The sequence below is a fragment of the Prionailurus bengalensis genome, chromosome D2, assembly GCF_016509475.1.
Source record: "Prionailurus bengalensis isolate Pbe53 chromosome D2, Fcat_Pben_1.1_paternal_pri, whole genome shotgun sequence".
In the NCBI taxonomy this organism is placed as follows: Eukaryota; Metazoa; Chordata; class Mammalia; order Carnivora; family Felidae; genus Prionailurus; species Prionailurus bengalensis.
Window position 1 is genome coordinate 86,343,951 of NC_057351.1, and position 27,956 is coordinate 86,371,906.

General features: G+C 61.4%; 2 protein-coding genes across 14 annotated transcripts in view; both read left to right on the forward strand.

Annotated features, from left to right (window-relative positions):
* JAKMIP3 (Janus kinase and microtubule interacting protein 3) overlaps positions 1 to 11,063 on the forward strand; it is a 112,599-nt gene extending 101,536 nt beyond the window's left edge. For all 12 annotated transcript variants that reach the window (XM_043597903.1, XM_043597906.1, XM_043597908.1 and 9 more), the window contains one exon: positions 8,611 to 11,063. The gene's annotated coding sequence lies outside the window, so the exon portion shown is untranslated. The remainder of the gene's footprint in view (positions 1 to 8,610) is intronic.
* A 1,089-nt stretch (positions 11,064 to 12,152) lies between these two features.
* On the forward strand, positions 12,153 to 27,934 carry DPYSL4 (dihydropyrimidinase like 4). Of its 2 annotated transcripts, none has more exons than XM_043597925.1 (14): positions 12,153 to 12,433; positions 15,854 to 15,942; positions 16,431 to 16,615; positions 18,627 to 18,791; positions 19,371 to 19,432; positions 19,527 to 19,607; positions 21,042 to 21,110; positions 21,466 to 21,586; positions 22,422 to 22,578; positions 22,863 to 23,004; positions 23,683 to 23,853; positions 24,147 to 24,326; positions 26,016 to 26,181; positions 27,013 to 27,934. In XM_043597925.1, exons 1-14 carry the CDS (start codon positions 12,176 to 12,178, stop codon positions 27,102 to 27,104), a joined length of 1,938 nt encoding a protein of 645 aa, XP_043453860.1. In that variant the 5' UTR covers positions 12,153 to 12,175; the 3' UTR covers positions 27,105 to 27,934. The 2 variants fall into 2 exon arrangements, with proteins under 2 accessions (XP_043453860.1, XP_043453859.1); XM_043597924.1 differs by lacking the exon at positions 12,153 to 12,433 and adding an exon at positions 13,348 to 13,572.
* Positions 27,935 to 27,956: the final 22 nt, after the last annotated feature.

The following is a 27,956-nucleotide window of genomic DNA, read 5'->3' on the forward strand; positions in this document are numbered from 1 at the left end:
TGTGGTGTCCCACCCCCTGCTCCTCCCCTCCCCTCTTTTGGTCAAAATCCCTCTGCTTGTCTGGTCCAAGTCCTGCCCTGCGGTCAGCCCTGTCCTGGCTGGAGTGTCCTCCCCGGCTCCGAGTCACCTCACGCCAGGAGGCAGGGACAGTGTGCTGCTAGCTGCTGTCCCCGCACTGGCCGCAGCCCGCAGCCCGGTCCTCACTGGTTCCTGGGGCTGGGGGGCAGGCCTGACATGCGTGACATTAGCTGTCAGCAGACCCGGATTTACAGCTGCCGGCGAGCAGCCTGGTGGCGGGTCCTTTGCGCCGTGGCGTCCCCGGTGGCCCACGAAGGGTGATGGCGTCGTGCTGGAGAGGCTGCTTCTGTTCACAGCGAGCAGGAACCCTCGTGCGAAAATATTTTTAGTTTCTTTATTACAATTCAATGGAATTTCCTTCTTCATTCATGTGTATTGTTTTATTAATTAATTTACCTTTTATGGAGCAAAAGGTAGGCTATTTTCCCCTCACAGAAGGTTCACCCAAACGCGAGCAACTAGCTTTTCGAGTCTTTTCTTCCCAGGGGTGGAGGCTGGGTTCAGAGGATCGCTGTCCCCAGGCACCGCCTGTCCCGTCTTGGGGGCACCGAAGGGCCCTGCCCGGCACCTGCCTTGTTCCTGCAGGACCCCGCCCCCGGGGGCAGCCAGCCCTCCAGGGGGCTTCCTCGGCCTGGGCTCCCACGCCAGGTGGTGATGAGGAGGGGTCAGAGGCTGCGGTCAGACGTGTGCCTGTGTGACGGCAGGCGACAAGCCCGTGCAGCCTCCCACTCACGTGAAGCCACGGTGTTCGTGCCACGTTTGTGTGCACAGGAGCCAGCTTGGAGGCCGCTGCCGGTGCACAGAGCTGCGTTAGTCCCGACACTGGCCCCTGCCACACTCTTGCCCCTGGTCCGGGAGTGGCCCGGTAGCCATTCTGTTTGTCCTCTGACCTCTAACCGCGGACCCCCGACGCATCGCCAGCCCCTTTCCCCCGAGGTAACTGCCATCTGGGACCGGGGCAGCGTCCCTGTGCAGAGCTTTGTGGCAGACACGTGGGTTTCTGAAAGGTATGATTTTTGTTGTTTTGTAAGTCTTTGGAAAAGGAGGCATCACGTGTGCTTTGGACGCGCTCGTTACCCTTGCTATCCTTGTGCTAAGATTCACCCCCGCTGTGTCTTGTGTGCGACTACTGGTGGGTGCTGGGACCTCTTCCTGGCACCTGACGCACTTCTGGTGGATGCTTGGGCCTTCTTTTGTGAAGCCCGTCAGTGTGCCGACGCAGGAGCTGCCTCGGGTGTCGCCGGGCCGTCCGAACGCAGCTCAGCCTCGGGAGGCACGCGGGACTCTCCTCCGGTCACATCACGGCGTTCAGAGCACACTATTTGGCTCTTTGCTTAGAATTCTGTGTTTACCTTAGGGCCTAAGGTGTTCTCTAACTTTGCTAGATTTGCCCACAGCCTCAGGCAGAAATTGAATAGCTGGCTTGAAGCCAGCGGTGTCCCCTCCCCCTTTTTATCGCTCTGTCGCCTCCTCCATTCTTTCCAGCCAGCGGCTCACGCCTGTGGCCAGCTGCCCGGTGATCCAAAAATGTCACCATCTCGGTGACAGCAGGGATGGATCTTCTCACTAGCGTGACCGTGAAGCCGTTAATAAGAGATGCCGCTATTAGAGAAGTCATAGTTAGAATCCCCTCCGGGGCTGTGAGAGCGGCTGCCTGTGACCCCATAAGAAGCAAAACCGAGAACCGCTGGAGCACAGGCAGAAAGTCCTTGCGGTGCGTGAGTCCACGCACGTGCCTGTGCACTGAATGTGCGGTATGTGTGTGCATCTGTGCGTTTAGTAGTGTCTGTGTGTGTGCAGCCCTGTGCATTTGGGTGTGTGTGTGTGTGCAGCCCTGTGCATTTGGGTGTGTGTCTGGATGTCTGTGCATTTGGGTGTGTGGATGTCTGCATTTGGGGGGTTGTGTGTGTGCACGTGTGTGCATTTGGGTGTATGGATGTCTGTGCATGGGTGTATGTCTGGATGTCTGTGCATTTGTGTGTGTGTGTGTGTGTGCACGTGTGTGCATTTGGGTGTGTCTGGATGTCTGTGCATTTGGGGGTGTGTGTGCACGTGTGTGCATTTGGGTGTGTCTGGATGTCTGTGCATTTGGGTGTGTGTGTGTGTGTGTGTGTGCACGTGTGTGCATTTGGGTGTGTCTGGATGTCTGTGCATTTGGGGGTGTGTGTGCACGTGTGTGCATTTGGGTATGTCTGGATTCTGCATTTGGGGGTGTGTGTGTGCACGTGTGTACATTTGGGTGTGTCTGGATGTCTGCATTTGGGGGTGTGTGTGTGCACGTGTGTACATTTGGGTGTGTGTCTGGATGTCTGTGCATTTGGGTGCGTGTGTGTGTGCACATGTGTACATTTGGGTGTGTGGATGTCTGCATTTGTGTGTGTGTGTGTGTGTGAATGTGTGTGCATTTGGGTGTGTGGATGTCTGCATTTGGGTGTGTGTGTGCACATGTATGCATTTGGGTGTGTGTCTGGATGTCTGTGCATTTGGGTGTGTGGATGTCTGCATTTGTGGGTGTGTGCATGTGTGTGCATTTGGGTGTGTCTGGATGTCTGCATTTGGGTGTGTGTGTGCACGTGTGTACATTTGGGTGTGTGTCTGGATGTCTGCATTTAGGTGTGTGTGTGTGTGCACGTGTGTGCATTTGGGTGTGTGTCTGGATGTCTGTGCATTTGGGTGTGTGTGTGTGCACGTGTGTACATTTGGGTGTGTGGATGTCTGCATTTGTGGGTGTGTGTGTGCATGTGTGTGCATTTGGGTGTGTCTGGATGTCTGCATTTGGGTGTGTGTGTGCACATGTGTACATTTGGGTGTGTGTCTGGATGTCTGCATTTGGGTGTGTGTGTGTGAACGTGTATGCATCTGGGTGTGTGTCTGGATGTCTGCATTTGGGTGTGTGTGTGCATTTGGGTGTGTGTCTGGATGTCTGTGCATTCGGGTGTGTGTGTGCATGTGTGTACATTTGGGTGTGTGTCTGGATGTCTGCATTTGGGTGTGTGTGTGCATTTGGGTGTGTGTCTGGATGTCTGTGCATTCGGGTGTGTGTGTGTGTTCACATCTGTGTGTGTGCACGTCTGTGCAGTGTGTGTGTGTGTGTGTGTGTGTGTGTGTGTGCATGTCTGTGCATTTCGGGGGGTGTCATCAGGCAGAGGCCTGGGACCCTGTACACCCACACCAAGCAGGGAGACTGGCCACATGGAGTGCATACAGTACGTGTGTGAGGGCAGGCAGCCTTCTCTCCAAGAGGGATGGGGAGGCACTGGCTTCTGAATGTCCTCTGGCCATTGCCGGAGGGCACGGCCCTGGTCCTGGTGACTTCTGGGCTGATGTGAACTGGGGGGTCCTGGGTGCTCAGGTGGTTGGAAGGCGGGGATGTGCTCATTACCAGCCCTCACTGGTCCCTGCAGCATGAACACAGCACTGGAGGTGTCCTGCCCTGCCCCCACCTCTGGAATTACCTCCACCCCCCCCCCACTGCGTCCCCAGGGATGGCCCCTCACTGCAATGGTTCCCCGATAACCAGGCGTAGGGGCTTGTGGGGGGCTGCGGAAAGGACCACGGGCCCCATCTCTCCTGTGGCCAGCCGTGGTGAATGGGGGAAGCCTGGCACCTGGGGACTGGGTGCTTCGTCACCCTGCACCTGTGTCCCCGCTGTCCTGAGCCGCAGCCTTGTCTTCTCGTGTGCTAAGAGCTCAGTGGTGTGGGCTGCGGGGACACCACCCTCGGGTCAGTGAGGGCTCAGCCGGCCACAGCTGGTCGGCGCTCTGGGCTGAGGACCAGGACGCACAGCCCTGAGGCAGCCTGGCGTGGCCTTGTCTGCAACGGGCCTCGGGAGCCACGGACGCGCAGAGGCCACAGGGGCTTAGCAGGGCCGCGGGGTCTGGGCGGGAAGGCGGTGAGAGGCAGAGTGGGCTGTGGGGCTGCAGGGGCGCCTTCCCCATCAGGGTAAGGGCAGGTGGGGGATCCAGGGACCACGGTGCCCTGACGCTCCCCTCCCAAGCCAGCCGGGCCCCGCTGCCCTCGCTGCCTCCTCCGGCTCCTCCACGGACTGAACGGCCCTGGAATCTGCCCTTCTGACGAGTCCCGGGGATGCTGAGGCCACGGGCTGTGGGACCCGGGGCCCCGCTTTGAGACTGTTGAGTCCCCGATGGGGAGGAGCCTCCACAGGCACTGTTGCCCCCCCGCCACCCAGGATTGGGGTCGTGAGTGGACCTCGTATCTTGGCGCGGTGTTGTGCTTATTGTGGTGGCTCTGGGATTTCAATGTTCTCTGAGCCCCTTTCCAGCCGCACCAGCCACGTCCGTCTGTGTGGGGTTCTGGGGGAGCTGTGGCTGCCGTCAGGAAACTTGGCGACTGCTCCGGGGCCAGCAGGCTGGGTCCGGGCCCTGCTGCTGCCCTGAGTCATGCGGCCACAGCAGGTGAGGTGACCGGTGTCCACCTCGGCCTCCCTGAGCTATGGAAGGTTAGTCCGGACATGCGTCGTTCTGGCCAGGTTCCCCGGAGAGACAGAGCCGGTAGAACGTACGTGTTTCTATCCCGCCTGTCATAGAGAGGGGATTCTTGAAAGGAATTGGAGGCTGAGAAGTCCACAGACCCAGGAGGGCCGCCTGTGTGTCTGCAGCCCGAGGCCGAAGGTCCGAGAACCGGGAGAGCCGACGGTACAGATTCCTGTGCAGGACTGTGGCCGGGAAAAGGCCGACCTCCTAGCTCACAGTCGGGTGAGAGGTTTCCCTCTTCTTCAGCCTTGTTGTTCTATTCAGGCCTTCGACTGATTGGATGAGACCCACCTGCATTGGGGCCGCCGGTCTGCTTTCCTCTGCCTGTCGCTTCAAATGCTAACCTCACCCGGGAGCACCCACACAGACCCACCCAGGATAATGTTGGCAAACGTCTGGGCCCCCCGAGGCCCATCAAGGTCACGCGTGAAATTCACCATAGCATTCAAGGGTCCTGGGGCACGTCCTCACCTGTGGCCTGCTGTGTGAAGCGGCCGCTGCCTTTCTTACATGTTTACTAAGCAGCCCCGGAGTGAGGGCCGGAGGAGGGCCCGGAGCAGGGCGCGGTGTGGGTGTGGATGACTCCGGAGGGGAGGATCGGCCCAGCCCCCGTGTGGGCCCCGCGGGGCTGCGCCGGGGGGCCGGGGAGGGCGGGCAGGGCACCATCCGCAGGGCGAGTGGGAAGGCCCTGCAGGACCCGGGAGCCCGGAAGCTTAGCTGGGTCTGGGTGAGGCCAGATGTTTCTTGATGTTTCCCCCAAACCAGAGCTTTGGGGAAAAAAAGACCTTAGCCCCAAACAGTTTGGCCGATTTCTTTCTTTCTGGTTTGACAACGTTTGGCTACACTTTTCCAGACAAACAGAGCTTACGTGGAAAGGCTCTGTTTTTAGCCTATAAGCGGATGCTGTGTGTGTGTGTGCGCGCACGTGTGCGTGCGTGCGCGCGCGCGCGGGTCATTTGGGTCTGCGGCACAGGAAGTAGGGGCGGGTTTGGGTTTGGGGGCAGAGAGGGAGGATTGGGCCGCAGGGGGTTCTCCCGGCGGAGGGCACCCACCCTGTGTGGGGCCGAGTTTCCTTGTCTCGTGTGCGTTTCTGGAAACCCCAGTGAGGCGCGGGCCTGGGGCTTTCCCTCGGCGCCCACCATCTGCCGTTGGCTCCGAGCGCAGTGGGCTTCTCCGGCCCCAGGAAGCCGCCGTCTCCTTTGCCAAGAGCTTTCTGTTTCGCAACAGTCGAGATCCCGGTGAGAATTCCCGGCAAACACAGATGGCAGGAGCCTGTTCCTCGCGCTCTGTTTTGACATTAATCAGATGCTGTTTCCTGATCCCATTTGCATGTGTTCCCAGTGGGCGTCACCCGTGGGGGTCCCGCTTCTGCAGCCGTTAGCGAGGCTGACGCCTCGTGCCCGTTGGGCCGGTGCCCACGTGGAAATGCCCTGCCGCCCCCGGCGGGGTGATGGTCCAGCCTGTCACCCTCTTGTCCTCGCCCTCTTCTGTTCATTTTGGTACTTAGGAGGTGAAGGCTATTTGTGACTCTGCCGGTCAGCTTACTCCTGTATCTTCTCCCTGGGCTTCAGTGCAGCCCAGTATGAAAATTGTGTCATAGCCTCTCCCTTCGGAAGGAAGGGCGGGCTGTGATGCTTGGTGCCCACCCTTGTCAGGACATCACCTCATCACAGGGCAGTCGTGTGCTCCGCAGCCTCCGCCCCCTGGGCTCTGAGCTGGTTGGGGTCTCACCCGCCCCACCGTGTGCCACGAGCCCCTCCGGTGTCCCACGTCTCTCCTGTCTCACCGTGCTAACCCACATTACCATCAGCGTACTGGGCTCTTGTGATCGGTGGGGAGCCGCCCACGGCAGAAGTGTCCCCGACTTGCTCACTGCACAGTCCCCAGTGTGGCCCCAACATATACTCAGGCGGGGCCTGGCCCCAAGACGCACACAAACGAATGGCTGCCGCATGAACCACCAAGTAAGTGAGCAGATGTCTCGTGGAGGCTGGGCACGGTGTCTGATCCGTCTTACGGCCTCACAGTGGACCTCGGTCCCCGGAAGTGGGAAGCAGTGTGTTCTGGGGGTCTCCAAGGATGCCCCTGTTCTCAGTGAGTCACTGGGGTTCTCGGGGCCCAGCACACAGTGGTGCCCTGGCTAAGGTTCATTTCGGCAACATAGTCAGGAAACGTGGCTGGATCTGGAGGGATCCATAAGCAGATTTTGTGGGCTCTCTGCCTCCTGTGGGGACCACACAGAGCACCCCCTTCCCCAGTGGCGAAGACGTGGCCATCCGTGTGCACTGTCCGTCTCCCCAGAGAAGTCCCTTTGACGCTCAGAGTTCAGGTGTTCTGTTGAGGCTGCTCGTTTGGGGAGCCCGTCCCTGCGCCGAAGTGTCAGGCCCTCAGAAGGAAACAGGTGTTTGCCATAAATCACATCATTTGTGCAAATGGTCAAGGCCACTCCACCAGCACAACCTTATGGCTCAGGGAGAGTCTCAAAAGCAGGCTCCCAGATGCCGGTCAAGGGCTGACCTCGCAAGCGGGCCCTCCTACCCACAGCAGTCTTGGCTCCTGCTGCAGACGCACTGGAGGCTCTGCACCAGCACCGGGCCAGGGGTTTGGGGGGGCGAAGAGCCCATGGGGCCGTGAAACCAAGGTCACACCCAGTGGGTGATCTCATTCTCACCTGCCTCGCGTCTTTTGTGGCTTCAACCTGGATGAGCTCATGGGCTGGCTGTGAGGACAGTCCAGAAGTCAGGCCCGTGGTCAGAACAGGGAGGGATCAGGAACACCTTGTCCCCCAGAGGAGATGGGACTGGGGGGCAGAAGGCGCTTGGGAAGCCTGGAATCCTGAAGCAGAACCATGCCTCTGCATGTGCGTGTGTGTGCCCACGCACGTGCGTGTGCCCCTGAGTGTGGGGGCGGAGTGTTGCAGTCACGGACGAGGACAGAAAGCCCCACCCCCCCCCCCTTCTGGACACAGTGGCTGCGAACAGAGTGTGTTAGCAAAGTCAGGCAGGACTGGCTCCGGGAAGAGGGTCCCGCGACCACAGGCAACCAGATGCCATCGTCCTGTTCCTCCACTTTGGGGACTGACTTTTTAGGACTCTGCACGTCATTCTCAACAAGGTGTCTTCTGTGTTTGCAGGTGTGAGATGCATGCCACAGGCAGTTACTGGCATAGCTCAAGGGAAGCAGTGCTGTGGTTGGGGGGCGGACGCTGGCGGGCAGGTGGTCAGGGCCCCTGGCCCCGGTCAGCCTGGGGTGTGACCTGAGGGAGCCCCTCTAAGCTCAGAACTTCAGACTTCAGTCTGCACGGTGAAAAGGCCAGGCCGGCCCTTTCCCATCTCACATCCTAGAAACAGATGATTCGAGGGGAACCTACTTAGAAATGGATCCGGTTAACGTCACAAAGAACAGTGCTTCATTTCCACGGCCCTGAGATTCGCGCATAATGTGTGCCACGTGGGCAGGAAGTGTGTGTGATTCCCCCCGGTTTCCTTTGCCTTGTGCGTTGGGGGGAGGGGTCTTCCTACTAGAAGGTGAAAAACCCCAAACGCACAGAACCCTCTGCAGCCTCTCCTAGCCTAGGAACGTGTGGGCCCAGGGTCCCCCCGCCCCGCGGGTGTCCGCGCCCCTCACCGCCTCTCACCCCATTGATGCCGGTGCTGCCCCCGCCCCGCGGCTGATGTGGGGCCCACTCTCCTTGTGCAGAGAGGAGACCTGTTCCAAACATAAAAACGTAAAAGGTAGTGAAGAAGTGGAACCTAACAGAGGCCCGCTTTCTAAGTAACGAGAAGAAATGGAAATCGGGCGGACGCGTGGGCATCTGCCCGCGGCGTTTCGAGGCAGGTCCGAGGCCACGTCTGCACACGGCTTTGTGGGGCACCGGGACGCGTCTCTGCGGCTCCCGCACCAGCCGCTGGAGTCCCGACTGCGCCGTGCGGAGCCCGTGCCCCGGGCATCTCTCCGCCCCTTCCCACCGCCAGTGTAACCTCAGAGTGCCTCAGATGGCTCACGCTAGAATAAAGCTGTTGTTTTCCCTCTTTTCCAGGGAGGAAACAGCACGTCGATGAAGCTCCTTTGAAGCTTCCGTTCCTGCCTAGCGCTCTGGCCGCAGCCCAGGAACGTCTTCCAGCACTCGGAGCCAGCCCGACTCATGGGCGGAAGAGGCTCTTCCATCGACCCCACACCCTTGCTGGCCTGAGGTTGTCGCTCCCAGGGCTGAATTCGCAAGGTGTGTGTGTGCGCGCGCGCGCGCGTGCATGTGCGTGAGCCTCTGTGTGTGCGCACGTGCATGCTCAACAAGGAGACAAGATTTGGGCTCTTTTGAGGCACCTGGAAGTTTATGTGCCGCGTAGTGACACCTGCAGCCGGGTGAGAGTGCGGCAAACACCGCGTAAAAGAAAAGCAGACTGTGTTTCCGAGGAGCGGAAGGGAGGGGTGACTGTGTTGTCTGCAAGTGTCAGGTTCATCTCGTATTTGCGTCGGAAGACGTGTCCAAGTCTGGCGCAGATGACTGGCACCAGGCAGGGCTTGATTCCCTGGGAGAAATCGGGAGGAGGCTTACGGGATCAGACAGAGACGCTCTTGTCTAGTGGGTGCAGGGTTTCTGCTGGGCAGCGTACTGTTAGTCAGACTTGTCCCGGGACACCCGTCCTTTCTGTTGTCATTAGCTCACGGTTACTTGTTCACTTGGATGGGATCCAGGGTGAATCCGCAGCTTCTCTGGCTGAGCCTGATGTTGGGGTTTGAGGACCAAGTCTGAAAGCTTGTGTCATTCTCCATGACTAGTGTTGCCTCGTTCTAATGGCCGCATCCCCTGGATACATTTGATGTGCCCAGAACCGAATGGCAAACGGTAGTCTTGAGCTAATAAAGGCCCCTGTGGAGCTACGGATGAACTCCCAGATTGGGGCTGGGTGGAGGGTGTGACGCAGGCGTCCAGAAACTCTGTGGCGGCAAGCCCTGGGGGCGCTGCTGCCTCTGGTGCGGCCCCGCCCGCCCCAGCGGCTCCTGCCCAGGGACGGCAGCTGTGCGGGATGGCCGTTCAGGATCTAGCCACGTGCAGTTGAGACCCAACTTCGCCCGTGTTTATTTGGATCATCCCGATTTTGCATTTGTCTGGAGCACTTCATATTCCCTCCGCACACGTGCCAGACGTTCTTAACCACGGCTTTGTAGTTTCAAAAAGGGCAAACTAGGCAGGACAGAGAAGCATGTAGATGCGTACCAATGCCTATGAAGTTGTTTACACGTAAAAGGATGGAGCGAAAATGGCCCCGTGAATGTTTTTAATAATATCCCGTGTACCGAACCACGTTTGTGTCCTTGCCGTGTTCCCGAAAGTCCCCATTGAGTCCCAATGTTAGTTCTTCTCTTTAGACGTCATTGTTTTTATTCGTGTATCCTGGGCACCTTCTTTTCACCTGATTACGAAATCCAGCATTTCAGGACTGGGCTTTTGCCAACAACAGAAAACAGGCGGGGGGTGGGGGGAGGCAAAAGTGGTTACGAGCACTTGTCCCCGCTTCCCGCTAGTCCAGTGAGCATCTGAAGAATTCAAGCGTTTTAAAATAATGTGCTCTTTCTAAATCCTAGAGGATACCTTTTATGCTAAACCAGTGGGCTGGATTGAATTTGCTGGAAGTATCTGTGCCCTGTTGTCGCAAACCTCCTCAAACAGGAGAAGGGTGGGTGAATGCCACTCTCTGGTGGAACAAGGGGAGGGGTCAGAAGTCGCCAGAAATGTTTACTGTGCAACCAGGCGTGGACGTGCTGACAGTATAACAGCATCAACGCAATCCCGCTGTGTACACAACACCCAGAACCGCACAGATGTTTTCGTTGGTCTAAACTGGAAATCCACGTGAATCGCAGCCCCCTGGCTGACACGGACGTGTGTGTGCACCTCATTTCCACGGTCTAGAGTCCCGCTGCTGAAGGACTGTGCTCTTCCTTAAAGTGCTCTGCCCCTGCAGAACCTGTAGCCTACAGGACACCCCGCGTGCCTTACACGGCTGTGCATACCACCCTGGTTGTCAGGAAGGAGGGTGTGTGGGAGTGGGTTTGGAGGCACTGTGACGTCCGTCTACATTTACCATCACCCCATCACTGAAACCTTAAGGTGGATTGTATGTTTTAACACAGAAATGGATTTATATTTAGGCTCAGGAAAATCAAGTTGTAAATATATGTATCAAATCATATATTTGTTTACTGTATTTTAAAAAGCTTTACTGTACATTTATGCAAAAATGAGTTCGGACTTGTTTTATCATGGCATTATGCCAGCCAGTATGTGTTCTCTTACTAACCACATTCTAAACACGATATTCTTCTGTTCAGTGCTAAACAGTATTCACAGGCCTAAAATAGGTGCCTATGGTGGTCAAGTACAAAATTTTACACTTATTTTTGTATCGTGATTCCTATGATGTATACCAGAGAATTTTTACTCATTTGTAAATTATTGTACAGTTTTAATAAAAAATGTTTTAAATCTTAGAATATCAAAGTTACCCTCTTCCCACGGCATTAAAGTTTGGGCCTATTGGCAGTGCTAGCCGCTTCTGTGTCCCGTGTCCGTTCTCTGAAGGCAGTGCCACGTTCCACGCCGGGAAGGGAGCCTGGCCCTCCCGTGCACGGAGGAGCCAGGCGTCTTACCTGCAGCCTTACCCTACCTCGCGGAGAATCACCTGGAAGACAGGCTCTGAAATCAGAGGTACCGGGCAGCACCGGGCTGAGGTCGGCCACCAGGGAGGCTTCTTCATGTAGCTGCTTATCAAGTGAGAACCAGAAGAGAAAATGTAAAAAGCTTAGGAAAGTAAGAGAATTTCTGCGAATGAATGAGCCTTGGCAACAGGTTTCACTTGCAGATGGCTTCACACAGGTGAGTAGAGGCTGGTTTTATTAATCACCCTGGGGGTGGGGTGGTGGTGTGGAAGCCAGAGATGTGGCAGGGGTGGGACAGGTGCTGATCTGGCTCTGTGGAAATGCTCCTGCCACACCAGCACGAGTGTCCTCGAGGTGACTCTCATGTCCAAACGTACATGTTGAAATGCCGGCTGCGTTAGAACACAAAGGCTGGATGTCTTTTCCTGAAAAGTCACTCTCAGCAGGGCTTGGCAGAGTGACAGCATCGTCCTGTGACCCTGGGCGGGCTGAGTCCCTCCGCCTTGTCTTACCCCAAAGCTTTGAACTGGGGCTTAAGGGCGGTCAGGAGCAGCTCTCCAGGGGCGCATCGCCCCTCCCTGCCTTCCCCTCCGACCGTCCCCACTTGCCAGACGTTTCGGAGTCAGAGCCTCCGGCTGGGCGTAGGATCTACCACGGGGCTCGGAAATCTGGCTGGAGTGTCGACGGGCAGGGGTCTCTTCAGCGCGTGCCCCGCTGGGTGGGCGGGAGGTGGGAACTCTGGCTTCGCCCAGACGGAACGCGAGCCCTGGGGCCGGCTCGGCGCGTTCAGCACTCTCTGCGCGGACAGCGCCAGCCCCGCGCGCGGCCTCGGGGTCGGTTTGGGGGCGGGGGCGGGGGAGCTGGGCCGCTCGGCCGGGTCACGCGCCGCGCGCACATCCGCCGCAGGAGGCTCCGGGACACGCGACCCCTCGCCCGCTCCCTCCATGGCCGCACGCCGGCCGCAGGAGCCCGCGGAGCCGCTGCCCGCGGGCCCGGGGACGCTGGGCTCAGGCAGCCCGCGGGCCCGGCCCAGGCTCGGCGGCGTTTTCCGCTGCGTGGAGGACGCCTTTGAGAACAAGACGCTGCAGCTGGACGCGTCGGGCGGTGGCCGTCGGAGCCCTCGGGCTGGAGAGCCGTACAGCGGGCCACCTGGCGACCCAGAGGGACCCGGCGAGCCCCGCCGAGATGACCCGGAGGCCGCGGCCAGTCTGGGAGGGCCGCCCCGCTTGACCCAAAAGCAGGCAGTGAGAAGCCGCAGGGAGGGCAGGCCGCCGGGGCGTGGACCAGGGGCTGGTTCTCTTCCCAAACCCCCAGCCTCTCCGAGGGGACGTGAGGGCTCAGGGAGGGGCCTCCCTCTCCCTGACTGGCCGAGTCTGTCCCCGGGAAACTCGCTGTCCTGAACCCGCGCGCGTCGGGCCTCTTCTGCCTTGGTTCTGCTGCTTTCTCTGGTCTGTCAGGGGCTCTGGGTATCTCTCTGCATGTCTCAGTCTCGCTCTGCCTTCCTATCTCTGTGGGTCCTTAACTTGTGCCCTTGTCCCCTTCCTCCTGTCCCCAAGCTTCACGCGGCCGGCCCGTGGAGCAGCCTTGCGGGAGGTGTGTCCACCGCGGGGTCCCGGAGCCAGTACACCGCCCTGCGTCCCGATCCGGGCCTGGGCCATAGGATGCGAAGGAGCCAGGCTTTGGCCAGAGGCGCCTTCCCGGAGGGAGTCCGGCTCCCGCAGCGCCCGGGCCTGGACTTGAGATTAGGATCAATCCCAGTGGCCTTGGGTGCGTCGGGTCACCAGGGAGCAGGCGGCGGGCCCTGGCAGGGCAGGGGCGGGGGCGGGGCCTGCAGGACTTAGCCTGACTTCACCCTCTTTCCGGGGGCCAAACTCCGCACACGCAGCGGCCAGGACTTGTCGCAGCCCTCTCCCCCTCCCCAGGCAGCATGCATCCGCGGGTCCGCGCGGCGCCGGGGGCGCAGGGGTCCCGCCTGTGGCCTTCGCCGGGGCCCGGGGCGGAGGGGTTACTGAGCACGGCTGGGGTACTGTGGCCTCCGCCGGGGTGGCTAGCGGCTGGGTACTGAGCACGGCTGGGGCGGGGCTTGAATGCAAAGGAGCAGCTGCGGGCCGGGGGCGGGGCGGGCCCGGGGGCGGGGCTCGGCACCGGAGCCGCGCGGCCCGGCGTGCTCGCACTCGGAAGCCCGGCGCCCCCGCGTGCAGGCCCGGGCTCTGCGCGCCCCCGCCCGGGACCCCCAGGGCCGCTCCGCTTGAGCTAGGCCGCGCCGGCCGAGCGTGGGGGCCGCGCGGGCGGGAGGAGCAGGATGTCCTTCCAGGGCAAGAAGAACATCCCTCGGATCACGGTGAGCCCCGCTCCGGCGCCCCCTTCACCCCACGCCCCCTGCCCACCGCCGGGGCCGGACCGTCCCGGCTCCGCGCCCAGCTTGCTGCGCTCCGCGTCTAGCCCGCGCCGGTGCCCCCCTCCCGGCGCTGGTCCTTCCAGCGAGCGCCGCGCCGGACGCACAGGTCCCGGGCCCTCCTGTGCGCCAGGGAGGGCGCGGGGCCGGGAGAGGCCTGCTCCCCAAAGCGGGGAGGGGCCTCCTTCCCCGCGGCGGCCGCGCGCCGAGGCGGGGAGATCCGGTCTCGGCGTCCTCCCGGGACGCGCGGCCTTTTGTTGGCACCGCCGGCCGGGCCTCGGGTGCGTTCCCCGCGCGGCGCGGCCGGCCTGGCTCCGGACCGCGCCTCCGCCGCGCGGGGAGCTCTTTGTCCGAGACAAAGCGCCTCAGCCCCCGCGGCTCAGCCTGGAGCCCCTGGAGGCCCGAGCCCCTCCACGGAGCCGGGGTTCGGAGACCCCAGGGGAGGCGAGCGCTCCCTCGTAGCCGCTGAGCGGGCACCCCGGCAGCCCCGGCCCTCGGCAGGGGAGACCCCCCAACAACCACAAGCGAGGGTGCGGGAGGTCAGACGGTTCACCCCGCGCTGCCAGCAAACAAAGCCGCCCCCTCCAGGCGGCCGGCCGGGAGCCGGCGGAGGGAGGGGGAGGGAGGCGCCCCGGCGCCAGCTGGACCGTGGCAGGGGGCGCCCGCGAGGCTGAGACCCGACTCTGGAGTTGACCTCGGCAGGAGGGCGGTGGACTTGCGGATTCCCGTCCTGAGAGATACTCCGGGAGGAAGGAGCCCCTGTCCTTCCCGGACTGGAGGGGGTCTTGCCTCGTGACTGGCTCGGGGTCCAGCCCGATTCGGGAAGTCTGCCAGTGGCTTGCACGGGGTTGGGGTTTTGGGGGGGCGGGAGTCAGACACAAGATGGCTTGTTTAGGGGAACTTCCAGCCTCATCCTGGTGAGCACCTCATCCCAGCTGCATTTCCCTCTCGGTTCCAAACCCAGGAAGGTTCCCAAAGTGTGAGTTCAGGTGCCTGGAAAGGGGAGGCATGTAAAAGACCACAAGTAAGGTCTTCCTCCCTGGGCGGGGCAGGGCAGGGCACACAGACGGCAAGTGTCCTCCTGCCTGGGGCAGGGGTGGGGGGACACACAGACCACAAGTAAGGTATTCCTACCTGGGGGGGGGGGGGCACGCAGACCACAGCTCTCTTCTGCCAAAGCCTTCGTCTTCCTGGTCAGGGTTTCCTTGGGCTTACTTGAGGATGGTCGGTCCACTGGGGGCTGCACTTGGCCCGTGGCCTGGCTCGTCAGCTGTTTTGTAGACAGTGGGGGGTGGTTTTACGAATCAATACAATCCTGAGAAGGCAGTCCAAATGGAAATGAGGACGAGAGGAGGATCACGTAGTGAGGAAGGCCCACCCGTGACGGGTCATGTGCACCTCAGCGGGCTCTTGGGGTTCCTGCTAACTGCACTGCACAGCCTGGCTCCTGTGGCCTCGGCTGTTGGTGCGTGGAGAGCCACGCCTCCCTGTGAGGCACACTTGTCGTTCCTGCCGGGCCAGGTCAGAGGGGTGTTGAGGCTCAAACAGGGGAACAGGAGGAAAGGGCTGCTGAGCGGGGTGCTCGTCCTCAGCCTTCTGTGTCTCTGCTCCTTTTCCACGTTTCTCCCCATCATTCTCCCGAGTCCGCGCCAAGTTCCGTGCATGACACCCTACTTTCTGCCCCGCTTTGCACCTTCCCCACCACTTGGCGGGGTTCCTAGAAGTGGGTTTATGGCTGCTGAGCACTGGGCCAGCCCCACCCGGTGCCACAGCTCCACGCTGTGCAGGTGACCCACCAGCTGGCCTCGCCTCCTGGCACTTTGTCCACCCACGTGGGGTACCTCCAGGCAGCACCACGGCCTGTGGTCACCCTGATGTCTTCCTGGCCCTTCACCCCCATGGCCTCTCCATCAGCAGCTCCTGCCTCCCGAGTCCCAGCCTCTCTGGACTCTATCCCTCCTCAGCCCCTCAGCACCCCCAGACGGCCTAAGAGAGCACCAGGCAACACCCCCATTTCCATCACTGAACACCGCCCGTGAGCGACAGTGGCCTCCAGACCTCTCTGCCCCATTCGTGGGGGTGGGAGACAGTGCTGGCTTCCTCGCTCATTTCTATGTGTGCACATTGCATCCGAGTGTTCCAATCCTAATTCCAGAGGAAGAAGTTTTGGGGAGGATGTTGAATAGCTCAGTTTGGAGAAAACCTGTCTCTTGTTTGCTTCCAATAGAGCGACCGCCTTTTGATCAAAGGCGGGAAGATCGTGAATGATGACCAGTCCTTTCACGCGGATTTGTATGTGGAAGACGGTTTGATAAAGTAAGTTTCTGCCTCAGATATCTTCACAGACCACACGTGTGCACATTGATTGCACATTGTCCACAAGTTTACCTTTGGGTGAACTCCACCTAAATGTTTCGTTTTGTTTTCTTTTCTTTTCCAAAATCCCGTTCCCTGGAAAGAGCCCCAGCCCAGGCCTTTAGTGACAACAGAATCTTGTCAGTTAGTGGCAAGGTCTTGAGAAGCAGGACAGTGGCTCACACATGGATGTGTGTTATCACAGCTGTAGGATGATTCAGGGCTCGCGGTAGGTGCTTAATAAATACTTACTGACCACACCTGTCAGCGTCTCTGCTCCTGCCAGCGGCTCTAGTCCCTAGAGCAACATGTGGAACCCAGGTGGGCACCGCAGGGCAGTGCCCAGGGTGGGTCTTCTGTGTTGACTGTCTCAAGCCCACGGCTGGTATATCATGCTCTCTGACGGTCTCCGGAGGCCAGACCAGCTAAGTAATCTTTGTTGCTTCCAGACAAATTGGAGAAAACCTCATTGTCCCTGGAGGCATCAAAACCATCGACGCCCATGGCCTGATGGTCCTGCCAGGCGGAGTGGACGTCCACACGAGGCTGCAGATGCCCGTCCTGGGCATGACGCCAGCGGATGACTTCTGCCAGGGGACCAAGGCCGCCCTAGCGGGAGGGACCACCATGATACGTGAGTGTCTCCCGCGTGCAAAGCATCCGTCCCAGGCTCCGCCGGCCAGGCTTCTGTGTTGCAGGAAGAGCCTTACAATAGAGCGATTTTTTGGTCTATTTCCCTTTATTACCTTTCAGTCTAAGAAAGCCTCGCGTATGCTTTTGTTCTCCCCGTTCACGTTGTGAGTCATCTTGCCTTGGCCAGCTCCGGCGTGCTCCTGGGATTTCCATGGGAGCAAATGGATGTGTGCCCAGGAATTTCTTATTTCCTGGGAAGCTGGCAGCCGGCCAAGGACTAGGTTTTCCAAACCAAAATGCCTTGCACGAGGGGAGGGGTCATGTCTGAAGCAGACACGTTTGCTCCTGAGCCTCTGAAACTCGGTTTGCACAAAGTTCCTCCTGCCCATGTCGAGAAGGAGGCCACGTTTTCAGAAAAAACACGACAGGAATACTTACTGTTATCTGATCAACAGCCACCAGAGTTGCCCTTTCTTCAGTGCTGGCTCTGTACCACCTGCAGCGTGTAAACCCTGGGAGCTCGGCAGACAAGCCCCGGCTACCTAACAGCTTGCAAGGCGGATTCACCTGCCCGAGGTGAACCTGACTGTGCTAAGCTCAGAGCCAGGACGAGACCCCAGCCCTCCTCTCATGGCCTTGAATGCCACCAGCTGGGCGGTGCCGAGTGCAGGCACCCTGCTGTGGTTAAGACCTGGTCTAACATGCCTGGTTGAACCCTGGCTTCAGGTTCCAGCTGTTTGACTTCAGTAACTCACCTAACTTCTAGAAGCCACGCTTTGCTAACCTGTGAGGCGGGCGGGAGGGGAAGAGCCTCCTTAGACGGCTGTGGGGACTAAGGGAGTCAGTGCACAAGTTGCTCTGTTGTGCCTGGCACACGGTGCATGCTGTCAGTGCTGCCACCAGGAAGGCTGCCCTGAGGACTCTGGGCTGCTTCACAAGTTATGTTTAGCTATTGCCCAAACCACAGCTTCGTTTGGTTTACTCAACCATGAAGCAAACACCAACAAGCCAACAATGGTCTTGTTTTTTAGTTTGAGGAGACTGGCCATTTTAGATCACTGCTCATGCTCATCACTGGTGGCCCCGGCCAGCCAGGACACTTCGTGATTGTTACCTGCTCGTGCCAGTGCCCAGGCATCAGACAAGCCGTGAGGTGTCACTGTGAGGACAGAGAGATGCTGTGGCTTGAAGCTAGCCTCTAGCTAACCATCTTCCCCAGGCTGGAGCCATGCAGGGACCACAGGGCAGGGTAGCACCCTCTCCCCCAGGGTCCTGGGCGTGAGATCTGACCTGTGGGGAGCATGGGAGACCCACATGGGGGGGGGACCCACAGTCTGCTGGGGGAAGGCACAGCGTTTGCCAGTAACCCTTGGGTGGGTGTGCCTTTCTCGTTGGCCACCCCTACTCTGAGCTCTTTCCCGGCACCCAGGGGAGACCGTGAGCAGTGTTTGGACCTTGGACCTGAGGTTGGGTGGGGGAAGTGATGGTGTAGTGGCCAAGTGCTCTCCTGGTTTCCCCAGGGGTGGGGTGGTGGTGTGTGTAGTCAGTGAGGTGCAAGTAAGGGGAGCCAGCCCCGTGCTGCTGTTCCGGGCTGGCTGGCCAGGTTCAGCACCACGGACAGCACCACCACCTGCTTCTCCGCCCTCCACTGACCCTCCAGGTGCGCTCACTCACGTAGACACCTGTGTTGGAGGTTAAGGCTCTGGACTGCCACCGGCGCTCCTTGGGGTGAACGTGTCCATCAGGGCGTGGGTGGCTTGAGTCTGGGCTTTCTCTCTGCTCAGAGAAGGCCAAGGGATACGAGGCAGAAGGTGCCTCTTTTGACAGAACTAATGAGCAGGTTCATAGCAGCACCAGCCTCATGGAAGCGACCCGTGGCCTCTCCACGGCTTTTTCAAAGGCACTTCCTGATCTCTCGGGAACATGAAACCAGTCTCCCTTGGAGGCCAAGGTGGTTCCCGGTGACCAGAGTGGGGGCTCAGCTGACCGCACTGCCCCCCCCCCCCCCACAGTGGACCACGTGTTTCCCGACACGGGTGTGAGCCTGCTGGCAGCCTATGAGCAGTGGCGGGAGCGCGCGGACAGTGGGGCCTGCTGTGACTACTCCCTCCACGTGGATGTCCCCCGCTGGCATGAGAGCATCAGGGAGGAGCTGGAGGCCCTGGTCAAGGACAAAGGTAAGGGCATGTCCAGAGGCCGGCTGGGGTGGCTGGAGGGCGGGGAGGCATGGGGGTCCACGTTTCCCTGGTATTGGCTGGAAGGGGCCCCTACCCCCAGCCCCTGGCCAGGCTGGACTCTGCGTCTGTTGGACCCCAGGGTGGGGGGGGTTGGGAGCTGGGGGGAAGAAGGACAAATTGGAAGGTCTGTTCTACTTGCAGAGGATCCAGAGCAGGAGGTCACCTGCCTCTGTGTCTGAGGGACGGGTCCTGTCACTGTCCTCAGCTGCAGCCCGGGCCCCTTGTCCCTGTCCTGGATGAAAGACAAGAACTACAAGTTTTCCTAGCGTCCTTTTAGGAAGGGAATACTTTCCAACCTGCAGTTCTCTGTGCTGTCTGCACTGAAAAGCCAGTCTGTGAACAAGGCTTAATTTCCTTTAATCAAAAGTCCTGAAGCAAAACCCACATCAGAGCTTCTTGGGGATTTGACACAAGTTAGTTGCGAGCAGGCCCGTGGGAGAGGAGATCAGGGAGCAGGGGAGGCTCCCGGGCGTCGGACCGACAGCGGCTGGGATCTGACCCCCCCTGCTTGTCCTCCAGGCGTGAACTCCTTCCTGGTCTTCATGGCATACAAGGACAGGTACCAGTGCACCGACGGCCAGGTGAGGGCAGGGGCTGAGAGGAGGGGACAGCGGGTGCTTCAGGCCGCTGGCAGGGTGCACACAGCCCCACACGCCTTGTGCACTCTCTTCCCAGATGTACGAGATCTTCAGCATCATCCGGGACCTGGGTGCCCTGGCCCAAGTGCACGCAGAGAACGGGGACATCGTGGAAGAGGTGCCCGGAGGGCTGCCTGCAGGATGGGCGGGGGCGGATGAGGGGCCGGGGTGGCTTCTGGACACTCACATGTGGGCACTTTGTCACACAAACCCCCAGGGAGGGAACAGTGGACATATTCTGGTAGGCAGGCTGCCCTGGATCAGAGGTCAAGCAAGCAGGGAGTTGGGGGGCCTGGGGGCTTTTGTCCATAATAGAGATTCCTCCGTGATCATCACACTTCTTTTTTTTTTTTTTTTCAATTTTTTTAACATTTATTCATTTTTGAGGAGGGGGGAGGGGCCGAGAGAGAGAGGGAGACACAGAATCCGAAGCAGGCTCCAGGCTCTGAGCTGTTGGCACAGAGCCCGACGTGGGGCTGGAACCCACGGACCGTGAGATCATGACCTGAGCCGAAGTCGGACGCTTAACTGACTGAGCCCCCCAGGTGCCCCTGATCATCACACTTCTTATCAGAAGTTTCCCAGAACCAAAATGTTGCTTCCAGGGAGACTGAGACAGGCTTTCCTGGTGTCCTCTGCCCCTGTGGATCGAGGCCCCATAGAGAATTTAATTGTTCCTTGTGGTCACTGAGCACAGGTCCTGGCCCCCACCTACCCCTGTGCCTGGGCTGTGGGGTCGGCGCCCGCAGGTACAGATGCTGCGGGTGCCTGGGAGGTGCGGGGGCTCCTCACGGGGCAGCATGCCTCCCTGGCATCCCAGACACAGAGAAGCTTCCTGGTGGGTTGGGCTCTGCCTCATCCCCAGTTGAAAGCAAAGTGGTGACACCTGGGGAGGGGCACGTGGGGTTCCCAGGTCCTCGTCCACCCACCCCGCCACGAGAGCGCCAGGTGCCGTGTGTGGCCTCTCTGGTCCAAGGCCAGGCTGGGCTTCAGTTAGGAGAACGCCGTGGGTCTGGCTCAGTATGCAGGCAGGTGGGCAGAGCATGCCAGGGAGACCCCACCAGTGTGGGGAGTCGTGTTATTGGGTCCACGGGATTCTGCTTCTCGCTGGTTCTTCACGGTGACTCCCGGATCCACGTCTTCATTCATGCGAGAGGCACAGATCTTCAAGGGCGTGCTGGGGAAGGTCCATTCTGTCCACCCCTGACCGCAGAGCCCCCAGTGTACTCCTGGATGCCCCCTGCTGGCAAACACAGTATGGCAGGCAGGGTGCCCTCTCCAAGCCCCAACCTCATCTGTAATGTAGGGAGCTGGGGTCACTCCTCTCCAGACCCACCCTACTCCTCCGTTCTGAGTTCTCTGTAGTTGGTGATTCGGGGGCCTGGAGGCCCGGAGCTCAGTGTAGGGGAGGAGAGCTCACATGAGCGTCAGAGGGGCAGGGCACATCTTGGGGGCGGGGTCTCCTGGGCTGCCTACATCACACCCAGACTGAGGCTCTGTGAGACTCCGGCTGTACCCGGGCCGGACTGTGATGTCCTGTCCGTGTTTTTAGGAGCAGAAGCGGTTGCTGGAGCTTGGCATCACTGGCCCCGAGGGCCACGTGCTCAGCCGCCCCGAGGAGGTAGGAGTTTGCCCGCTGAGCGCCGTCCCAGCCCTGACCGCATCCCAGACAGCCACTTCACGGGAGTGGACCTGACCCCGTGGGCGTCCCGGGCTGTGACTCGCTGGTCCTCCTCTGGCTCATGTCCCCCATCACCACCGGTGGCCCTTTACCCAAGGCCAAGAAGGCGGTGAGGTCAGGCTCTGGGAACCACCTGGGGCAACCTAGACCCTCCTGGGCACTGAACTGCAGGCTGGGGTCCTCAGTCACTCACGCTGCCCCCTCTGGGCCCAGGATCTGTGGGTGATGGTGGCCGTCCATGCCCACACCGGTCAGGAGGCCCCAGGGCCCGCTCAGTCTGAGCTCCCGTCCCCAGGTGGAGGCCGAGGCCGTGTACCGTGCCATCACCATTGCCAAGCAGGCCAACTGCCCCCTGTACGTCACCAAAGTGATGAGCAAGGGTGCGGCCGACATGGTCGCCCAAGCCAAGCGCAGGGGTGAGTGCCAGGCCCTGGGCCCCAGACGCTTGGGGGCGGATCTCTCAGGGATCGGGGGTCGCGTTCTCAGGACTGGGGGCCCAGCTGGCTGAACTGAGGCTCAGAGCAGGGCAGGCCTGATGGAGAAGCAGCGGCCACCCTGCCTGGCCTCTCGGCAGTGGGGCCTCGGGTGAGGGCTCCAGGGGTGAGTCCTGTGGGAGACACAGGCGCCCCGTCCCTGTACAGGTGGGGCCCGGCCTCCTGTCTCGTTGAGGTAGCAGCTGCTCACCAGGGGCCATGAAACAAGGGGCCTGTCGGTCCTGTGTGCACAGAAGTGACACAGCTCTGCATGCGTGTGTGTGTGTGTGGCGTGTGTGTGTGAGGGACAGCTGACCCTACGCCTGATGGGACCTCGCCCCCCTGCCCTGCGCTGGGAGCCCCACATCACTGTGTGCTGGGTGCCTCCGTGCCTCCAGGAGCTGGGGTGCACACACTGCAAGCCCGGGTGGCCTCTGCCCATAGAACGCCCCCAGTGGAGGAGGCGGTGGGGACACAGAAGAACGGGGGTCCTAGGGGACAGGCCTCAGACCGGCAGGGGCGGGCAGAGTTGACCACGTTGCCTGCCCTCGGCCCAGCTGATTCCCCGGCAGGCCCGACCTCTGGCAGGTGGTGTGAAGGGGAGGGTGTGGTGGGGACCCCCACATGGGAAGGTCCGGGTGTCCTGGAAGGCAGAGACGAGCCGTCCAGGGTTTGGAAATCGAGGGGCGTAGCAAGAGCACAGCGCGAAGGGCCCTACCCTGCCCGGGTCCGGGGGGCACGCAGGCTGTGGGGGCGCCTCTCACGGGCCTCCCTGCAGGGGTGGTCGTGTTTGGGGAGCCCATCACCGCCAGCCTGGGCACCGACGGCTCGCACTACTGGAGCAAGAACTGGGCAAAGGCCGCGGCCTTCGTCACGTCCCCCCCCATCAACCCGGACCCCACCACCGCAGACCGCCTCACCTCCCTGCTGTCCAGGTAAGAAGCCCCTCCGGGCGCCCCGCCACGACCTCAGCCCCCAGCAGCCCTGTGCTTCTGCACGAGCCGCGGGCCGGGATCCCCCGGGCAGAGAACCCACGCCGATCCGTCCTGGCCCTCCCGTCCCCGTGCTGAGCCACCGGCCGTGCCCAGCGCTGCTCCGGGACAGCCTCTGGCCCCCGTGGGCTGTGCTGGCCGGGCAGGGGGGCGAAGCCGGCTGGCCTTGGCCGGCTCAGGAAAATCAGGCCGTGGTGGGCTCCCCTGACCCCCCCCCCTTTTCTCAGCGGGGACCTCCAGGTGACGGGCAGTGCCCACTGCACCTTCACCACCGCCCAGAAGGCCGTTGGCAAGGACAACTTCACGCTCATCCCCGAGGGCACCAACGGCATCGAGGAGCGGATGTCTGTGGTCTGGGAGAAGTGTGTGGTGCGTGCGGACTGGGGGTCTTGGGCCATCCCCCCCTACCGGTCCCTCAGAACAGAAAGCCACTTACCTGGTAAACACACTGCCTGGAACACAGGTCAGGGTGTGTCGTGTCCCCAGGGCATCACGCCCCCAGCCCTGCCATCCAGGGCTCCCCAGACGTTCAGTTCTGGTACCCCTGGAGGAGACTCCCGCCGCTGTGGGGCGACCAGGTCACCTGCAGAATGCATCTGGGAGAGCCGGGTCGCTATTTGTGATGGGATTATGCCCAGTCTCCCCCAAAGGCCTGACGTTTCCTCAGACTGCCTGCACCCCCGCACTCCCGCCCTGAGCTCCTCCCCCCGCAGAGGCCCGGACACCAGCCCCCTCTCGTCCCCCTTCTTCCTGAGGCCTGGCCACCCCGGGGGACGGTCATGTCCTCCAGGGGAGATAGACGTCAGCAAAACCTGGCCGCTGATTGCCTCACAGGGTGAGCACGGTGCTGGTGTGCAGGGCCCAACAGGGACGCGTGGGTTTGCGACAGCGGGGCCCTCCGACGCCCTGGGAGCACGGTTCTGATGCCGCCTGCTGCCTGGGGACGGGGGCCGCCGTCCACACAAAGGCCGCGAGACCAGACCCCCGAGGGCTGTTCGGACAAGCACCCCCCCCCCCCCATCTCACCTTGGCCCTCTTGTTTCCCAGGCCTCAGGGAAGATGGATGAGAATGAGTTTGTCGCTGTGACCAGTACGAACGCGGCCAAAATCTTCAACATTTACCCGAGGAAGGGGCGTGTGGCTGTGGGCTCTGACGCCGACCTGGTTATTTGGAACCCCAGGGCCACAAAAATCATCTCTGCCAAGAGCCACAACCTGGTAAGAGAAGCCTGAGTCCCTGGTTCAGCGTCAGGGTCAGGGCTGGGGGAGCCCCAGGGACCCGCACCACCTACCTGCCCCGCCTCGCGGGAGACTCAACCCTCTACAGGCTCATCCGCAGGCCCTTCCTCCCGAGACACACGTTTTAGAAACTGGCACGGCCCGTTGTGGCCAGTTCCGTCCGAGTTCGGCCCAGCGGGGGTGACCGGTTCTCACAGGTCCTAGAACAGGGGCCCTAGGGTGCCGGTCAGCCCGCAGGGGGGTGAGGCCGGCCCTCCACCCTGTCTCCCCAGAACGTGGAGTACAACATTTTTGAAGGCCTCGAGTGCCGAGGGGCCCCCACGGTGGTCGTGAGTCAGGGCAGGGTGGTGATGGAGGACGGGAACATGTTCGTCACCCCCGGGGCCGGCCGCTTCATCCCTCGGAAGACGTTTCCCGACTTCGTCTACAAGAGGATAAAGGCACGCAACCGGGTAAGGCCGGAGCCGGCCGAGGTGGGGGGCGGGGGGGGGGATGGCTTGGACTTCTTCGACCTTGTCCACCTCCACAAGGTTTCTCCTCCTGGTCAGCCCGGCCCGGCGGAAATAAGTGGGACCAGTGCCTGCTTGGGGAGTCGGTTCTTAGTAGTGGCTTTATGTACTTTTGGTTTTTTTTTAAATCTTTATTTATCTTGAGGGGGAGGGAGGAGGAGCAGAGAGAGAGAGAGAGACACAGAATCCGAAGCAGGCTCCAGGCTCCGAGCTGTCAGCACAGAGCCTGACCCGGGACTCGAACCCATGAACCGCGAGATCATGACCTGATCCTAAACCAAGAGTCGGACGCTTAACAGGCTGAGCCCCCTCTGGCGCCCCTCCATGCAAACTTTTATTACCCAAGTGGCACAACAAAAGTCAGTGGTGGCCGCCTCTCTGAGTGAGTGCCCTAGACCGTGCGGGGGCACCGTGGGAGCCCCCCCACCCCGCAGCCCGTGCGTGGACGCGCGTTCACAAACAAGCAGGGGCCTGTAGGCTTTACAGCAGCTTTATGAACCAGGGATTTGGGAGTACTTTCCACATCTTTCCTTCCTTCCTGCAACCCTTGGCTGAGCTGCCCCCCGCGTCTGAGGGACGCACCGGACGTCTGACCGGCCCCGCGGCACGCGTAGCCGGCTTGCGCACACACACGCACACGTGTACACAAAATTCCTGTACACACAGGTTTGCTTTATCCAGCTTTCTAGAAGGACGTTGAGCTCAGAGCAAGGAGGGCCGGCTTCCAGGGTGGGCCGGGGGCCGGGGTGGTGGTCTCCTCCAGGGGGAAGGAGAGTGGAATCTGCTCTAACTCCCGGAGATGCCGCTGTCTCAGGGCGTGAGGGCCACACAGCTGCTCACCGAGGTGGGGCCTGGAGAACGCGGCCCAGCCGGCCCAGCTGCAGAGCCCAGGCCGGAAGTCCAGGCATCGCCCTCCGCCTCCCGCCCAGAGGGGTGGGGGTCCGCTGCTGGGCTCCTGCAGACCCTGCCCCCACACGCAGCCCAGGCAGGGAGAGGTGGCTCCCGGTCCCTCACCCTGGGTGCTGGAGGCGGGGTGTGGACACAGACCCAAGCCGTCGGACTCGAAGCCCCACACTTGCCCCCCCGCACCCTGTGGTGACCCCCTGGGACTGGCAACAGTCACGAGTCTGAGCGTGAACCCCAGGGAGGCGCCAGCAGGAGACGGCACACAGGAGGGTTTTGCTTCGTCCGCGGACCATTTGTCCATCATGGTGGCTACTGGGGAAACGTCTCTGGCTTTGGGGCCGTTTTCAGGGAAGACAGGACCCAGGGCTTCCTCGGGGCTGGGGTGGGGGCTCTGCTGGGGCCACGAATGAAGCCTACTGATGAGGCAGTGGCCACAGGGGCCGGCTTCCCCTTCCTTAAAGAGGCCACGTCCTCAGGGCTGCCCTTGCCTGAGCGTGTCCTCTAGCCTCAGGGGAAGAGGGGCCGTGTGCACAGGTGTGAGCAGGGAGGGACGTGCACACTGTGTAGGGGGGAGCGGGGAGGGAGGGGTGCGTTTGAGGTTGCGGGTGGTCGCGGGAGGAACCCCTCCCTTGTCTGGGAGCCCTGGGGTTCCAGAGCCTGGCAGAGGGGGGCCGTGGAGCAGAGCAGGCTCGGCCCCCCTGACGCCCAGTCCCCTCGGCCCCACAGCTGGCAGAGATCCACGGCGTGCCCCGAGGCCTGTACGACGGGCCTGTCCACGAGGTGATGGTGCCCGCCAAGCCGGGGGGCAGTGCCCAGGCCCGCGCGTCCTGCCCAGGGAAGATCTCGGTCCCACCGGTGCGCAACCTGCACCAGTCGGGGTTCAGCCTGTCTGGTGAGTGGAGCTGGGGTGGGGGCTCCGCTGGAGCGTCCCGAGGGTCGGGAAGCGCCCCCGGGGTGGGCACCAGCACCCAGCCTGTGGCAGGGTGAGTTCAGCAAGGCCGCAGACCACCCACAACCGTCCACAGATGGGGAGTGTGGGGATGGGGGGTCAGGACATGCTACCCCCACCCTCCAGGGGCCAGTGGGGAGGCCCTCCTGCTCCAGCGTCTGCCCCAATGTGGCCGTGGTGACCCCTACTTGGATCATTCGCGCTGTGGAGAGGGCTCAGTGACGGGATGGGCACGCGATGCCTGTGCCAGGTGCCGTGTGGGGTCCGGCCCCTCCAGCCTGGGAGTTGCATGTCAGGCACATGAGGAAGGGCTCTGTGAGCACATGGGGACACGCAGGGACACCGTGGAGGGCCCCGGGGGCCCAGGATGCAGGCTGCCCCTTGGGCCTCCGGTCAGGGTCCTGGCTGTGCTGTGACAGATCCCTGCAGAGGCACTGGGCCTGGGTCCTACCTCTTCCCACCCCTGATGTCCCCGCCTGTCCTCCCTCTCACTGGCGGCAGAGTCCCTGCTGGCCTCCTGGGGTCATCATAAAAGCTAGGGGCAGGCTTCTCTTGTCGTGGGGCCCAGACCCACAGGTGGGACCAGCAGGCCTGGCCGCCCCACCTCACTTCCCGTACACCCGCGGCCTCGGTGTGGGAGCGTCTGCATGGTCTGCTCGTCCGTGCGCCAGGCTGTCCGCGGTGTGGGTGCGCGGGGGCTCTGCAGCCATGGCCCCGGTTGCGGGTGCAGCCAGCGCATCCGTGCCCCTGCCCTCATGCCCACCCGTTCCGCAGGGTCTCAGGCGGACGACCACATTGCGCGACGCACAGCTCAGAAGATCATGGCGCCCCCTGGCGGACGTTCCAACATCACCTCGCTGTCCTAGGTGTCCGCGTGGGACCCCGCGAGCCAGTGCTGTCCCACCCACGGGGCGGCGGCTGGCCGGGGCTGCTCACCTCACATAGCTCTCCCTTTGTCAGACTTACCTGAAAGGTGCTTGGCCTCACCTTCCCCACCCCCCACCCCCCAAGAAACTACCCTTTTGGGGTCCCAGGTCCTGTACGAGGAGCCTGTGCAAGGAAAGGGCTGAATTTGGGGGGTTTCACTGCCAGGTTGAAGAGGCTGGATGTGATGGCGGAGTCAGCTCAGGTGGCCCCGAAGGACAGCTGGGTGCTTCACAAAGGCAGGGCTGCTGCCCCGCCAGGACCACGGGAACCATGGGGGCCCCGCAAATGCGTGAACAGCAGGCCCGGCCGCAAGGCTGGGGCGTCGGCTCCCGTCCCGTTATGAATCACTGCCCCACGGAGCCCCAGGCCTCCCCTCTGCTCCTGGGGGTGAAGGTGCAGCCTGCCCCCCTTCCCTGTCCGCCTCGGTATGGGGGGGGGGAGCGCCCGTGAGCTGAGCCCCCTGCCCCAGAGCTGCTGTGATTTCAGGGACCCATCAGGAATTTCGCAAAGGGCAGCCTCATTCGTACGTTGCCAAGGACCAAACTTCCGCTCTTGTAGTGGCCCGAGTCCAGGGGAGTTTTAGGACCCTTTAGCTGAGATGCTCTCCTTTTATGACCAAGTGTGCGGTCTGGTAGTTGATTAGCGCAGCACATCGTGCACCAAGGACAGCTGTAGCCAGGAACCTGCATGCCACCCACAGCCCGAGCGGCCGCCTCTGCCCCGCGCGGACGGGAACGGGGTCTATTAAAGGCGTCTGGGTTAGAAGCTGCTGGTGTGTGGAGCCCCGACTT

Bases quoted from the DNA above. Each gene is read 5' to 3' on its own strand.
- DPYSL4 (XM_043597925.1), top strand. From the start codon at position 12,176: ATGGCCGCACGCCGGCCGCAGGAGCCCGCGGAGCCGCTGCCCGCGGGC. The intron at 22,579-22,862 runs GTAAGAAGCCCC...CCCTTTTCTCAG, and splicing joins CTCACCTCCCTGCTGTCCAG to CGGGGACCTCCAGGTGACGG. The intron at 23,005-23,682 runs GTGCGTGCGGAC...CTTGTTTCCCAG, and splicing joins TGGTCTGGGAGAAGTGTGTG to GCCTCAGGGAAGATGGATGA.